General features: G+C 45.8%; 1 protein-coding gene across 7 annotated transcripts in view; it reads left to right on the plus strand.

Annotated features, from left to right (window-relative positions):
- Window positions 1-17138, plus strand: part of galnt7 (UDP-N-acetyl-alpha-D-galactosamine: polypeptide N-acetylgalactosaminyltransferase 7) — a 141830-nt gene that overhangs the window by 116169 nt on the left and 8523 nt on the right. For 2 of the 7 annotated variants that reach the window (XR_015066097.1, XR_015066099.1), the window contains exons 15-16: window positions 11986-12213; window positions 12835-12937. The exons of 3 other annotated variants lie outside the window; for them this stretch is intronic. Coding sequence is in view for 1 of the 4 variants with exons in the window: in XM_085912567.1 (XP_085768693.1) it covers window positions 1050-1153 (104 nt within the window). In the remaining 3 variants the exon portion in view is untranslated. Of the gene's footprint in view, window positions 1-1049; window positions 1157-11985; window positions 12214-12834; window positions 12938-17138 lie in introns of all 7 variants that reach the window. 2 more of the 7 variants (XR_015066098.1, XM_085912567.1) reach the window with 1 other exon arrangement.

Here is a 17138-nt window from a genome sequence, read left to right on the forward strand (position 1 = left end):
CCAATCATTGACAGATGATCAGACAAATGAAGCCAATACGTTTTTTATGGACTTGCAAGCACAGTCCTAGCAGGCACCACCCAAGCAACCTTACAAAAAAAATAGAACTTCAAACCAATATTTAGTGTTTTAGTCAAGGATGCACAAAAATGCAAAAATATCTCTTATAAATGTTATTCTGGCAATATGGCAACTTATTGTTTTCCTTGTGACACCAATAATATTATAATTGTATTCTGTTAAGATTACACTTTTACCTCAAGCATGCATTTCAGCAGGGCAATAAAACAAGAGCAGCGAGTTGACTTAAATGGTGCCGACTTAAATGGTGCCAACTTAAAGGAAGGGTAACGCGAGCCATCATTGTCCCTTTTGTGATAGAACTGTCTTTAAAAATGATGTCAGTGCTACAATTCCTCCCAATGAAAAAACCCTAGAGAGATTTCACAGTATTTTCGAACAGAAGGTCGGTACACTTACTGATGCCCACTTTTTGGGCTTGATTTGACACATCAGCCTGACGACGTCACGGAAGAAAGAGATAACAATGTCTCCATTGGAAATCATTTTAAAAACTATCACTTAAAATGTACATAAACAGCAATCAATTGGCACCAACATTTAAATGGACATTTTCACTTATGACTACTTCAACAATCTCCAGGATTAGACTCTCCTTGTCTGATTTAAGAAAAATGAGCAGCCTCTCTGCAGCTGAAGTTCCTTGTCACATATGTCTCTTACCTGTCACTAACATACACAAACACAACGCTTTCCGAGATAAATTGTTCACACGTTGTTATAGTATGTATAGTCAATTGAAATTGATAAGGGATCATTTGACTTTAATTTCATCTGAAGTCCACGCTGCCTATCCAATAAAGCAGGTGCTAATAACGACCACACTCAGCTGAAGGGTCGGCCTCCTTGATGGAAGTATGGTGCTGTCAATCTTTCCAACAAGCGCTCTGAGCGTTGTGATGCAGTCTGGGTTGAGCCTCCTGACTGAGCCGGCTGACACTTTTCTGTTTGTAAATTTTCATTTTCAGAAACTAGATATATTTTATTCTCGCTCACATTCTGCAGTCGACCCTTGAGTGAAAAGACCACTCACACAGTCGGAAAATTCATCAACTGCACCAAAAGGCAATAGCGGGTATGTGAGCACATTGCAAGGAGTACGTTGTAGAAGCAATAAAATAATTGAGGAAATTAAGGCAATGTGTTTCTTTAGAAAAAAGTTACACACTTTTGCATTTGTTACCAAATCCTTTTTCTTGCGCCTAATTTGCCTTGTTTGCAGTGTTTATCGCCTTTTATATTGAAGTCTAAGAAGAGTTAACCTGGCATCCTTATATTTTGGACAAACATGAACTGGTCGTAGCTCATTTTTGCAACATGAACGTTTTTATGAACATGCTCATTCTGGGGCCAATGAACGGTTTTGAAGGGCAGTTCATTTTCACAGGTTTTCTCTTCTTACACTTAAAAATAAATCCCACTAGAGCCGCCGTGAATACGAAACGATTAGGCGGGGAAAGATGATTTGGCAACCCTGTCACAAACAGTGGCACAGTGTGTGCGTCATCAAAATGTTACTTGTGCTTGGACGAGTGACTAAAGCGCGCGTCATTAACTAACTCATGCAACAAGCAGCCTGACTTGCCTTGTTAAACAGCATCAAGGTATCATCCTATGAGAACATTCAGGAATTTTAGAAGTTTTAGTGCTCTCAATGAAGTTGAACCAGGAATACCGTAATCTTCGGACTATAAATTGCGGTTTTTTTCTTAGTTTGGGTGAGTGGGCGATTTATACGGAGGAGCGACATATATGTGAATTTTTTCACAAATTTTCGAAATTCAAAAAAATAAAAATAAAGGGAAACCGCGATAAACGAACCGCGATGTAGCAAGGGATTGCTGTAATTTGAATTTCAAGTGACGTCAGCGGCGCGACGGTTGTTTACATAAAGGACAAACATTCGATCACGGGATGACGAAGATAACGAAGGGCTCCATGTACTACCGGCATCATTAGCCGGCTTTGTTTGTAAGTGACACGGAGGACGAAGAGTTTGAAGGATTTAATGATTTGGAGTGACACAGAAGGTTGGAAAAACTATTATGGCTTTTACGCACGCCCGGTCCTACTCTACGGAGTTCTCTTTCACTTCCGTGGATGGAAGTTGGAGGCCGGCGCTCGGCCGGGTGGCTGTCCGGGGACGGTGGATGGAGCTCGGACATGGCTTGTACGCACGCCCGGTCCTATTCTATGGAGCTCTCTTCCACCTCCGTGGCTGGAAATGCCACCTCCTGGGATGGAAGTCCACGCCGCCGCACGCCTAGAAGTCGACTTTGTTAACGCTACAATATAGTTATATACTAGATCTGTGGAATAACAACAAGGCTGACGTCAGGACGCATGCACGGCGTTGTTGACAAAGGATGAGAAATTTGATTGATGGATTTAATGATTTGGAGTGACACAGATGGTTTGATAATATTGTTGTAATATGATAGTTATTTGAAAGATACTTTATATCTATATAGGTCTGTGGAATAATTAGAAATGCAACTTACGAGTCTGACGTCAGCAGTGCGGCGCATACGCGGCATTGTTTACATAAAGGACGATCGATGGATTCAATGAGTTGGAGTGACACAGATGTTTTTATAAACGTGTTATTTATGTAATAGTTATTAGAATAACTCTGAATGTTACGTCAGGCCCGTTTTCAGCTCTTCATTTGTGTTTTTGTCACGTTAGCATACCAATCGTTTAGCCTGTTGTTGCTCGTTCGTGTCTGTTCTTGGTGTTGGATTTTGATGAATAAATTTGCCCCAAAAGTGCGACTTATATTCCGGTGCAACTTTGTTTTGTTTTTTTCACTTAATTGTGCATTTTATGGCTGGTGCGACTTATCGTCCGAAAATTACGGTATGTTATAGTTATTTGATATATTTTATTTCATGTCAAAAGTCAAAGTCCGCTTTATTGTCAATTTCTTCACATGTTAAGGCACACAAAGAGATCGAAATTACGTTTCCCACCGTCCCATGGTGACTAGACACAGTACACAGCATTCACAATCAAATAGCACAAAGAGTAAAAACGAATAAGTAATAAGCAAATAACCCAAATAAATAAACAATGAATAAATAAATAGACAGCCAGATCATAGCGCAAAAAAACAGGACGTCATGCAGCCGAGGGGGGAGGGAATTCAGGATCCGGACAGCTTGGAGTACGAAGCTGTTTCTGAGTCTGGTGGTGCGGGAACGCAGGCATCTGTACCTCTTCCCAGAGGGCAGAAGTACAAACAAAGAGTGAGCGGGGTGACTCACATCACACACAATCGCGGCCGCCTTGCGGGTGAGACGGGAGGCGTAAACGTCCTTCAGGGAGGGGAGTGGAGCCCCGATGATTTTACTTGCAGGGTTCACTATGCGCTGCAGGGCCTTCATGTTGTACTCAGAGCAGCCCACACAGCGATACAACTGGAGAGGACGCTCTCAATGGTGCCATGGTAGAATGTGGTCATGATGGCGGGAGGGGCACTTGCTCGCCTGAGTTTCCGCAGGAAGTACAGGTGGCGCTGAGCTTTCTTCGCCAGCGACGCAGCGTTGGTGGTCCAGGAGAGGTCCTCACTGATGTGAACCCCCAGGAATCTGGTGCTGCTTACTCTCTCCACCACAGCACCGTCGACGGTCAGCGGCAGGTGGTGGGTGTGACCCTTCCGGAAGTCAATGATAATCTCCTGTTGTTGACATAAAGGACGAGGAATTTGATCGATGGATTTAATGATTAGGAGTGATACAGATGGTTTGATAATATTGTTGTTATTTGAAATATATTTCATATATCGCTATATAGGTCTGTGGAATAATTAGAAATGCAACGCATACGAGGCATTGTTTACATAAAGGACGATAAATTGGAGTAACACAGATGGTTTGATAAACGTGTTATTTATGTAATACTTATTTGAATAACTCTGAATGTTACGTCAGGCACGTTCTCAGCTCCTCGTTTGTGTATATTTTACGTTAGCATACCGTAGCCTGTTGTTGCTGGTTCATGTCTGTTCTTGGTGTTGGATTTTGTTGAATACATTTACCCCAAAATGCGACCTATACTCAGGAGCGACTTAAATATGATTTTTTTTCATGTTGTTGTGCATTTTATGGCTAATGCGACCTATATTCCGGAGCGACCTTTAGCCCGAAAAATTAAATTAGATTATTTTTGTTGTTGTTTTAGTCGTATAAAAACAATTTTTAGTTTATTTGGCCTTCGCACCTTTCATTTGCACTTTTATGTTGCAAATCCAAAACATTTTCTAGTTATTTGGACAAACAAGTTTAGAAATAATAGCCTCACAAAAAAGAAATGTTAAAGTAAATTTAATGTTACAGCTCAGGAATTGGGAGTGTTCACGCCATTTCATGAGGTTAACTGTGAGCGTGTGTGTGCATGTGCGTATTCGGACAGCCACCCCAGCCTTCACATCTATGTCGGGCAATTGCGCAGTGGCATTCCCACCCAAGCGTTGTAACCTTGACCAGACTGACTCAGCAAGTGCAGTTGTAGGCACATACAAGCTTGTTCAGCGTGTAATTTTGGCAATGTTCAATTCATACATTCTATTTGACCATTTCCCATCAGATGATAGGGCGCTGTTCTTGACCTGGCCATGCCACTGAGTTTCTTTAATGGTCCGAAGAACTGATTTTCAAATGCACTCCCTTGATCATACTGGATGCATGAGAGGAACCCAAATTTCAGGGCAAAATTATTGGATGAGATTTGCAGCAGTCTTCACCATGCCACTGAGTTTCTTTAATGGTCCGAAGAACTGATTTTCAAATTTACCTCCTTGATCATACTGAATGCATGAGCGGAACCCAAACTTCAGGGCAAAATTATTGGATGAGATTTGCAGCAGTCTTCGCTGACTTTGAGGTAGTGCACTAGCACTCGGATAAAATGTGTGAAGTGGATCACAATGACTTGGAAATAGTCATATCTTGCTTTGCATCGATCAAAATGAAAAATGTTGTGCAGCTCGATTTATACTTTACCTCTGTATTATTTGGGTAGAACCAGCTATATAGGGGCTGTCGTGGTTCTATTCATTTATTATTATGATTATTATTATTTACATTTATTATTCTATACTGACTTGACTATACAGAAACCCTCCCTTATGTATCAGCTATTTTGCTCACTCTCTAAACAGGCACCTTGTTTTTGGGTTGAGTGACTTTAGCTCCTCAGCCTGTGGTTTGTAGCCCAACTTTTTAGAGTCTAGTACAGGACGATTGAATGGGTCAGATTCTTGTGTGATCTTCCTGAAAATGGCGCCCGTGATGGCAAGCCGTCTGCCTCGCTCCTTTGTTGTTAAGTCTTTTTCCCTGCTCTTGCTGCTTTCTGCCTTCCGATATGTTTCAGCTCTGCTGATATATGATCGCCAAACCCTCCTCGACTTAGGGCTTGGTTTGAATCCCCACTGCTACCTGATCGCCCATTTTTCGATCAGCATTCGAATGACCGCTGCTGGCGGACATTCCTGAACACCTCCGCCGAATGTCTACTGTATCTCCCCGGAGTGATCGCAACCAAAAGTTCCGTTCTAACGGACCCTGCGGCTCCGAACATCGGCGCCGGCTATCATGCCCTCTCCCCCAGAGAAAGCGCTCCAGAAGACGAGGGAGACGTTCGCGTGATTATCCGCCTCAAAGCTCACCTGAGAGTCTCCTCCTCGGCTGAGCTGCGCCGTGGATTTTCCCCTCCTGTCCGGTTTGTATGCAGCCGTTGGATCCAACCCGTCATTCCGGTACCAGCCTCGCTGATTATTACGGTAAACTGACCTGCTACCCTGGCGCAGCTTAAAACTGGAACATCACGGAAAAAGCTTGTTTACATCCAGCCTCCTGACGCCGGCTCCATCTCGCCCGCCTGGTCCCCCCCTCTTCCGGTCACATCACTGATACGTCATCAGAGCACAGACACCGCGGTAAGAAATAGCGCTGGAAACATCGCGAGACTTGGCCATACTGTCTGTCAAGGGAGGAGAGGTGTAGATCCCAGCCTGCTCTTTCCCATCCAGAGATCTACTGATCAATTCCACATTTAATGCTCAGTCCCTGTCAAATAAATCAAGCTTGGTCCATGATCACATTCTTGATAAAGATATGATGTGCCTCACTGAGACCTGGCACCAACCTCAGTTTATTTTTCATCTTTAAATGAAACCTGTCCCCCTGGTTATAGTTACCTGCAGAGAGCTTGCTGCACTGGCTGAGGTGGTGGCCTGGCAGTGATCTACTGCGACACTCTCAAGCTGTCTCCTCTGGCTCTACCTCAAGTGTCCTCTTTTGAATATCTGGCCTTCAAATCAAAACCTCCATCCAAGATCAATGCTGTTCTTATTTACCGGCCACCCAAACCACATCCATTGTTCATCCCTGAGTTTCATGACCTTCTCACCTCCCTCTGCTCTCTATCTTCCAATAATATAATACTGGGTGATATGAACATTTATATTGATAATCCCTCCTTCCCCCTGGCAGCTGATTTCTTTCATGTGTTGGACCGTCTCAACCTCACACAGCATGTTGATGCTCCCACACACGCCAGGGGGCACACTTCAGACCTGGTAATCTCAGACTCTCCCTCCATCATATCTGGCAGTATATGACCTGGGTGTCTATGGCCAGTGTTATTTCCATGGACATTTCCTGCCCATCCCCCCCCCCCTCCCAGCCTAAACGCAATATTCATTTTCGCAAACTTAAAAACATTAACCCTGCCATTTTGCACTCTGACCTCCAAATGCTGGCCTCGGTCAACTTTCCTTCAGCTACAGAATTGGTTGAACACTACAACCACTCCCTTCGCTGCCTCCTGGATGTACATGCCCTTCTCAAGACAAGGACTGTGTCTTTCTACCGCACTGCCCCCTGGTTCACTGATGAACTGCGCAGGATGAAAACTGCAGGCCGTGCCATTGAAAGGCGTGCTATTTCATCTGGCCTGGTGGTACACAAGCTGGCCGACAAGGAACATCAGAAGGCCTATGCAGAAGCCCTTAAAGAAGTCCGATCCATCTACTACTCAAACATCATCAATAGCAGTCCTGGAAATTCAAAGCAGCTTTTTACCACTGTAAATCACCTCCTTAACCCCAAAAACCAAATACATACAGAATCAACAGTAGAACAATGTAACAGATTCCCTTCCGCGGCGGAAGTACAAGCCGAAACATGTCAGGTAAATATATTTTTTGTGATAAAAAAAAAAACAGGAAAATACCGTATTTTCCGGACTATAAGGCGCACCTTCAATGAATGGCCCATTTTAAAACTTCATCTTCTTCACCATCATCTTTTTCCGCTTATCCGGGGTTGGGTCGCGGGGGCAGCAGCTTTAGGAGGGACTCCCAGACCTCCCTCTCCCCAGCCACTTCCTCCAGCTCATCCCGGGGGATCCCAAGGCGTTCCCAGGCCAGCCGAGAGACGTAGTCTCTCCAGCGCGTCCTGGGTCGACCCCGGGGTCTCCTACCGGTGGGACATGCCCGGAACACCTCCCCAGGGAGGCGTCCAGGAGGCATCCTGATGAGATGCCCGAGCCACCTCATCTGGCTCCTCTCAACGTGGAGGAGCAGCGGCTCTACTCTGAGTCTCTCCCGGATGACCGAGCTTCTCACCCTATCTCTAAGGGAGAGCCCGGACACCCTGCGGAGGAAACTAATTTCAGCCGCTTGTATCCTGGATCTCGTTCTTTCGGTCACGACTCATAGCTCGTGACCATAGGTGAGGGTAGAAGCGTAGATCGACCGGTAAATCGAGAGCTTTGCCATTTGGCTCAGCTCTCTCTTCACCACGACGGACCGGTACAGAGTCCGCATTACTGCCGACGCTGCACCGATCCGCCTGTCGATCTCGCGCTCCATCCTGCCCTCACTCGTGAACAAGACCCCAAGATACTTGAACTCCTCCACTTGGGGCAGGATCTCATCCCCGATCCGGAGAGGGCATTCCACCCTTTTCCGACCGAGGACCATGGACTCGGATTTGGAGGTGCTGACCCTCATCCCGACCGCTTCACACTCGGCTGCGAACCGCTCCAGTGAGAGCTGGAGATCACGGACTGAAGAAGCCAACAGCACCACGTCATCTGCAAAAAGCAGTGACGCGATGCTGAGGTCCCCAAACCGGACCCCCTCAACGCCTCGGCTGCGCCTAAAAATTCTGTCCATAAAAATTATGAACAGAATCGGTGACAAAGGGCAGCCTAGGCGGAGTCCAACCCTCACTGGGAACGAATCCGACTTACTGCCGGAAATGCGGACCAAACTCTGGCATCGGTGATACAGGGACCAAACCGCCCTTATCAGTTGGCTCGGCACCCCGTACTCCCGAAGCACCCCCCAGAGGACCTCCCGAGGGACACGGTCGAACGCCTTCTCCAAGTCCACAAAACACATGTGGACTGGTTGGGCGAACTCCCATGCACCCTCGAGGATCCTGCGGAGGGTGTAGAGCTGGTCCACTGTTCCACGGCCAGGACGAAAGCCACACTGCTCCTCCTAAATCCGAGGTTCGACCTCCCGACGGATCCTCCTCTCCAGCACCCCTGAATATACCTTACCAGGGAGGCTGAGGAGTGTGATTCCCCTGTAATTGGAACACACTTCCTTCTTAAAGAGGGGAACCACCACCCCAGTCTGCCAATCCAGAGGCACCGTCTCCGATGTCCACGCAATGCTGTAGAGGCGTGTCAGCCATGACAGCCCCACAACATCCAGAGCCTTTAAGAACTCCGGGCGGATCTCATCCACCCCCGGGGCCTTGCCACCGAGGAGTTTTTTAACTACCTCAGTGACTTCGACCTCCGAGATTGGAGAGTCCGCCTCAGAGTCCCCAGGCCCTGCTTCCACAATGGAAGGCGTGTCGGTGGAATTGAGGAGGTCTTCGAAGTATTCCCCCCACCGACTCACGACATCCCGAGTCGAGGTCAGCAGCACACCATCTCCACTGTAAACAGTGTTGACCGTGCACTGCTTCCCCCTCCTGAGTCGCCGGATGGTGGACCAGAATTTCCTCGAAGCCGTCCGGAAGTCATTCTCCATGGCCTCGCCAAACTCCTCCCACGCCCGAGTTTTTGCCTCAGCAACCGCCGAAGCCGCGTTCCGCTTGGCCATCCGGTACCTGTCAGCTGCCTCCGGAGTCCCGCAGGCCAAAAAGGCCCTATAGGACTCCTTCTTCAGCTTGACGGCATCCCTTACCGCCGGTGTCCACCACCGGGTTCGGGGATTGCCGCCACAACAGGCACCAACAACCTTACGGCCACAGCTCCGGTCGGCTGCCTCAACAATGGAGGCGCGGAACAAGGTCCACTCGGACTCAATGTCCCCCGCCTCCCCCGGGACGTGGAAAAAGCTCTGCCGGAGGTGGGAGTTGAAGCTCTTCCTGACAGGGGATTCTGGCAGACGTTCCCAGCAGACCCTCACAGAGCGTTTGAGCCTGCCAGGTCGGACTGGCATCTTCCCCCACCATCGGAGCCAACCCACCACCAGGTGGTGATCAGTTGACAGCTCCGCCCCTCTCTTCACCCGAGTGTCCAAAACATGCGGCCGCAAATCCGATGACACGACTACAAGGTCGATCAACGAACTGCGGCCGAGGGTGTCCTGGTGCCAAGTGCACACATGGACACCCTTATGCTTGAACATGGTGTTCATTATAGAAAATCCGTGTCGAGCACAGAATTCCAATAATAGAACACCGCTCGGGTTCAGATCGGGGGGGCCGTTCCTCCCAATCACGCCCTTCCAGGTCTCACTGTCATTGCCCACGTGAGCATTGAAGTCACCCAGTAGAACGATGGAGTCCCCAGAAGGAGCGCTCTCCAGCACTTCCTCCAGGGACTCTAAGAAGGGTGGGTACTCTGAGCTGCCGTTCGGTGCATAGGCTACCCTCTCGCTCACCGGGGTGAACCCCAATGTGCAGGCGCCCAGCCGGGGGGCAATAAGTATGCCAACACCTGCTCGACGCCTCTCACCGTGGGCAACTCCAGAGTGGAAGAGAGTCCAGCCCCTCTCGAGAGGACTTGTACCAGAGCCCAAGCTATGTGTGGAGGCAAGTCCGACTATGTCTAGTCGGAACCTTTCTGCCTCACGCACCAGCTCGGGCTCCTTTCCAGCCAGAGAGGTGACATTCCATGTCCCTAGAGCCAGCCTCTGCAGCCGGGGATCGGACCGCCAAGGTCCCCGCCTTTGGCTGCCGCCCAGCTCACTATGCACCTGACCCCTTTGGCCCCTCCTATAGGTGGTGAGCCCATTGGAAGGGGGACCCACGTTTTCTTTTCGGGCTATGCCCGACCGGACCTCATGAGCAAAGGCCCGGCCACCAGGCGCGCGCCTTCGAGCCCCACCTCCAGGCCTGGCTCCAGAGAGGGGCCACGGTGACCCGCGTCCGGGCGAGGGAAAACGACATCCATTTATTGTATTCATTATCAGGGGTCTTCTGAGCCGTGCATTGTCTGGCCCCTCACCTAGGACCCTTCTGCCATGGGTGACCCTACCAGGGGCATAAAGCCCCAGACAACATGGCTCCTAGGATCATAGGAGCACGCAAACCCCTCCACCACGATAAGGTGACGACTCACGAAGGGGCATTTTAAAACTTTGTCCCTATATAAGGCGCACCAGACTATAAGGCACACCATTCATGCATCATGTTAGATTTTTAATCCAAATCAAATCATTCTCCATTTTTTTTTATTTCAACTTCAGATGCATCAAATTACTTTATAATCACAAAATAATGATCCATAGTCTTTTTGATTCATGAGTCATAGTCTTCAGCGGGACACTTATGATTGATTTCATGACACAATGCTTCAGGTCATTTTAAATTTAGGAATTTGGTCCATATATAAGGCGCACCGGACTATAAGGAGCACTGTCAGCTTTTGAGAAAATTTTAGGTTTTTAAGTGCGCCTCATACTCCGGAAAATACGGTAATCACCCCTTTTCTTCAGCACCTACACTGGCTTCCCATAACATCAATAATTCATTACAAGATCGCCCGCATTACCCACCTCTGCATCTACAGCAACGCCCCTCAATACCTCAAAGACCTCCTTACCCCTCACTCATCCACCCGTAACCTCCGGTCATAAAGCTCCTCCTCTGTTAGAGTGGTGCTCACTCTAACTTATTTGCAAGAACCACACGGGAGACAGTATGCCTTTTGAACACTTGCAAATGGAGAGGTCGTTCGTCGCTGTGAATACAGCGACAAACGATGGACTACTTGTTCATTCATCATGAAGATGAATGAACAAGTATGGTGGAGGTGACATTGGACTTGTTTGGTAGTCACCTCAGCAACTGCCCAATCAGTGCGGAGGTTCCCAGCTCATTGTTTTACAAGGTCGTGGAAACAGAAACTAGTGGAGAATTTTAGATGACTAACGAAGCAAGAATGTTTCCACACCATTTGGAAAGTTTCAACAACTGAATGGTTAAACTTTTCAGAGTCAAGGAAAAAGGTTTAAACAAAGTTAATAATTCTAGTCTACATTCCAACATAATCATACGATCAAGATAATTTGTAAACCCTAACATCCTCCATCCCTAACGACTCCGCACCATGGTAGACCGAACTTTCTGTGCCGCTGCCCCCCACATCTCGCACTCCCTCCCTCCGCACCTACGTCAACCCCAGTCAGTGGACACTTTTAAAAAGGGGCTTAAAACTTTTCTGTTTAGAAAGGCTTTCCCGGCTCCTCATAGGTGTCTTTTATTGCCTCTGTGCTTTTATGCTTTTATTCTGGTTTCTTGTGTGTTTTTATTTCTAGTCTTGTTTTTGTAGCACTTTGAGATTATTTTATGAAAAGCGCTTTACAAATAAAAATTATTATTATTTTTATTATTATTATTATTATTATTATTATTATTGTGCCCTTCTTAGCTCTTCTTTAGGTATGGGTCTGACTGGTTATGTGGCTGTCACATCTGCAACTGAAACTGACAGGCATATCACTGGAAAACATAGGACCAAAGATGACATTTCCTGTCCTTCAACTGCTTGGATTGTAGCCGTGATGACATCAGATGACAGGCCTACCGAACATTCCTTCATCAGTGACTCCACATCTAGCGGCATCCTAAACAAAGCATCGTTGTCTCTTCCTGGCCTGTACGTTCAGAATCAGCCAATTATACAACCCACCTGGAAGTGGTGGCATGCAGCTTTGCCGTGGACAGGATGTGTGTGAGCAGACTGTCATCGCTGAACACAGTAAATGTTGGAGCATAGAACAGATTTGTGAAAATTTTCAGTGATTGCCCATTTTAGTGGTAAAGATTCCAGCATTCTTGCACGATGGTCATAGTTCCCTGCTGGTCTTGATGTGCGAGAGTCATAAGCAGCTATGGGTAGGCCACTCTGGTCCTCGAGGGCATATTTTCAATTTCTCCCTGTTGCAACACACCTGATTCAAGATAATTGTTGTCTGTAGTAAGTGAGTAGACCAAGAATTTTTCTTCGCTGACCTACAGTGTTTGGTTTGATGTCTTTCAAGAAGCGGACAGCTTCCAAATCTCCTGGATTAACCTTACTACCATCTGCAGAGACTCTACTGCCCAAGTAAAAAACCTCGAATTAGAAGAGATCACACATGATTTGAACTTGATGCCAAATTCTCTGAAGCGCTTCAAGACTTACAGGGGCATTTATGATCCACTATAAATAAAAAATAAATCCACTCATAAAGTCCCCGTGGGATAACAAAAACCGTCACTGGTCTACTTTCTTCAGATATAAATCCCTGATGGTAAGCTTTTCCCTGGTTGAGGATGGAGGACCAGGAGTTGCCATTTAAAATGTCCATGATGTCTTGAACTCGAGGGATTGGCTGAAGGTCAGGAGGCATATTTTTTATATACCGTAATTTCCAGGCTATAAGCCGCACTGGACTATAAAGCACACCAGCTAAAATTCATGAATATTTTTGTTTTATACATATATAAGCCACACTGGACTATGAGACGCACATACGCACGAGTTATTTACAAAGAAAGACAGTACACAGAAAGCCTTTTTAATGTTTTAATCACATTAACAATTCGTTGTAAACATGAAAGTAACAGCACTACCTGGGCTAAAGTTTTAATAGCATTAACATTTTGTTGTAAACATCGAAGTAACAGCACTAGCTGGGCTAAAGTTTTAATAACATTAACATTTTGTTGTAAACATGGAAGAAACAGCACTAACTAGGCGGGTAAAAAACAACATACCAATCAACAAAGTCACTGAGAGCCGTCTTTGCCTTCCTCCTGTCCACTGAAACAAGCTAAATCTTTCTCCTCAGTGTCCGATTAGAATATGCATGTAAAGTCGCCGCATGATTTTTTAATGTTTAGAGGTTTTTAATGTTCAATTCCCATTTGTCAGAGAACATACACAAAGATGATTGTCAGGAAAGAAATTATTATTTAGGGACGCATAACTTTTATTAACATAACAGCACAACAGCGGTCCACAGTCTTTTTATGAGTGTATAAGTGTATTAGTCATGAGAAAAATCACGGAAAAAAACGTATATAAGCCGCACCGGACTAGAAGCCGCAGGGTTAAAAATGTGAGAAAAAAGTAGCGGCTTATAGTCAAAGTCCGCTTTATTGTCAATTTCTTCACATGCCAGGCACACAAAGAGATCGAAATTACGTTTCCCACCGTCCCACGGTGACTAGACACAGTACACACACTCGCCTCTCTTTACGGTAGGTCTCCAAAATCTATACAGAATGGACAATCGTAGGGTGCCATCTCTTTTTCTAACACACACAACAGGTGACATGTATGAATAATTAGACTTCCTCATCCATCCCTATGCTATCAGGTTGTGGAAGGAGCCTTTCATCTCCTGGAACAGTGGCTAGGGCCACAACATATCTTTGACTGGTTTAAGATCTTTGAGCGAGATGGTCATTTGCTATCTGTCAAGACAGCCAATGTCACTGTCTGACCTTGAGGAGTGGCATTCTTACTTTAGCAGCTCCTTGACTACCTGTTTCTGATCTTCTGTCAAGTGGCTAAGATCCACCGTTCACTTGAAACTTTGTCCCTCAATTGCTCCACCAGTTTGTCTCTTTCAAGATGCTTCATAATTTCAGTCAGTCATCAACGACATGCATGTTTGTCTGTTTCACATTTCCGGGTATGTTGAGAAAATCACATATTTCCAGCAGTTCCTCTTTGGTAAGGGCATACAACATTGATGAAATAATCTGTTTTCTGAGGAAGAGGTTACCAGTGCATCGCCTCTCTTTGCAATTAAGTGTTCTCCTGTGCTTGACCAACCAAGCGTGTGCGTGTTGCTTGGTACTCCTGTCCCAGTTCTTCTTTCATTAGCTCTCTCATGCCCCTTCAGAAGGAAATGGAGGTTTGGTTTGGATTTGGTTCAGATCGCGTGTCATCCTCTGTTTGTTGTAGGAGGGGCCCTGGATCCTCAATTACTTTCCGCTTGATGGTCAGGCCCGCCAACTTCACAGCTCTGAAACAGTCAGAGGAGTTCTCAGGAGTGAGCTCCTCTCTTCACTGACATTGACAGGGATTGGCTCTAAATGCTGATTTCAAAGAGGTTATCTCTTTGAAGTCAGACTCGGCCCCACAACCCGGTGAGCTGCTTGTCAGTGGTACCTGCCTCTTGCAGTGGAACAGTTGATACAAGATATCCATTCAATGATCCTCACGACAGTTGGGGTTGTCAACAACACTTGAATTTGACCTTCCCATCATGGACTGTATCAAAACTTTTCCTTTGATCAGGCCCCAGTCACCAGATTTGATGAGAGGAAAGCCTTCCTGGAGGGGTAGAGACTAACCTCCTTGTAGGTCCTTAAGTCACTTTTCCAATCAATTTGCTCAGCACAGGCACAGGTCTATTTCCCAAAAATGTTGTCAATTGTCTTCAATACAAGATTCAAATTGACTCAACTGTCGTAAGCCATTCCCAATTTTCAGGTGCTTTTTGACCTATTCCAAACTATCCGACCATGAACTTCCTGTCTTGGTTGTGCATTTTTTTCCTCAATCTGTTATTTACAGTAAACAGCTTGAGAAAACATTCACTCAATGTTATGATGTTATGCGGTGAGGTTGCGCTTCATGCAGGCGTTTAGGCTCTCATCAGTCATAATGGCCCGATCGTGAATGGGTCTTGCTGACAGAGGCATGTCTTTTATCCATTTGAGTATCTTTTCTTTATCCATGAAGTCGTCAAAAGTTCATTAGCCACATCAAGCATAAATGTTGAAATACTCGCCATTAGTGAATGGCTTTCCGTTCCTCACAATTGCTAATGCGCCAGCAAAACTAGCTGAATTAAAGTCACCTTGTCTGGTTCATACACGGAGTTGCTGTTGACTAGCTTGGACCTTCCTCTGGAGCGCGTCACACGCTTTCTTTCTGCTATCCCCAGCTGGGTATTTGGTTGCAAATGTAGCATGTCGTGTCTCAAAGTGGCACTTGATATTGGAGCGTTTCATTGATGCAATTTTGACATTGCATATGAGGCAGAGCCTCCTCTCTCCACAAATGTGAAATCTTCGGTCCACTCACTGACATGTTCAGTAATCATCATCTTTTTTTCTCTTCGCCATCTTTCTTGCTTGCCTGGCACACACCAGCTAGCTAGCTGATATTTTAAATAAGGCAGATGGAATTTTACCTCTCACGATCCCGTAGGCACCGTATTGTCCAATAAAAATCACGTTTTTTTTTGTCCGACCTGGCATCACCCTTCTGTACACCAAAGGGCGGCTGGGATTGGTTGATATGACGCAACAGTGGATTTCAGCGGTAGAAAACAGATGGGATGGATTGCAAACATGATCGTGTTTTATATTTTAAAAACTAATTTGATCATTTTGATTTCAGTAGGTCTATTTTTTACTTTGATAATATAACAATTATTTATGACTTCAATTGTGTAAACAAATGTCAGATTTGTCCGCGAGCCAGACGTAGTCACCAAAAGAGCCATATCTGGCTCGTGAGCCATTGGTTTCCGAGCCCTGACTTGCACAAATATTTTGGGAGAATGTGTCCTTTACTACATATGATTCCATCATCATTTAATATCACATCTTATTTTTAAAAAACTCTCATTTTCTTATTTCCCATATGACACATGCAATTGTGTCAAATGTGTTGATTTAATATATATAGTGCGTCTGAGTGTGTACAAAAAGTTCCTGTTTCTGTCACATCATCGAAGAATTCACTGAAGTGCATCCCTCGCAAGCATTCCCGACCATCAAATTTTAACTATGCACATTCCTCCTGTAACTTTTAATTTGATTTGTTTGTGTTTGTTGTTTGGCAAGTACATAGTCAACACACTTATTAAACCTTCCTTTCACATTTTGTTTGACATAACTTGTCGAAAAGGGAAGTCGATTGAACCAATTCTGCTTATCTAGTCCTGTCCTGATTACAACCAAGGATTTCACGGCCAGACTCACAATCTACATACCGTAATTTTCGGGCTATAAGTCGCGGTTTTTGTCATAGTTTGGGGGGGGGGGGGGGGCGACTTATATGTGATTTTTTTTTTCACAAATTTTCAAAATTCAAAAATCCGCGATGTAGTGAAACCGCGATAAACGAACCACGATGTAGCAAGGGATTACTGTCTTTTGAACAACAAGTGACGTCACCCGTGATGCGCCGCGGTTGTTGACATAAAGGGCAAAGGATTCGATCACGGGATGACAAAGATGACGAAGGGCCCCACGTACCGTAATTTTCGGACCATAAGTCGCGGTTTTTGTCATAGTTTGGGTGGGGGGGAGACTTATACTCAGGAGCGACTTATATGTGATTTTTTTCACACATTTTCAAAATTCAAAAATCCGTGATGTAGTGAAACCGCGATAAACGAACCGTGATGTAGCAAGGGATTACTGGCGTTTGAACTGCAAGTGACGTCACCTGTGCCACGCAGCAGTTGTTTACATAAAGGGCAAAGGATTCGATCACGGGATGACGAAGATGACGAAGGGCCCCACGTACTACCGGCATCATTAGCGGCTTGTTTGTGACACGGAGGATGA

The sequence above is a fragment of the Syngnathus leptorhynchus genome, chromosome 5, assembly GCF_054491065.1.
Source record: "Syngnathus leptorhynchus isolate UIUO chromosome 5, UIUO_Slep, whole genome shotgun sequence".
NCBI lineage: Eukaryota > Metazoa > Chordata > Actinopteri > Syngnathiformes > Syngnathidae > Syngnathus > Syngnathus leptorhynchus.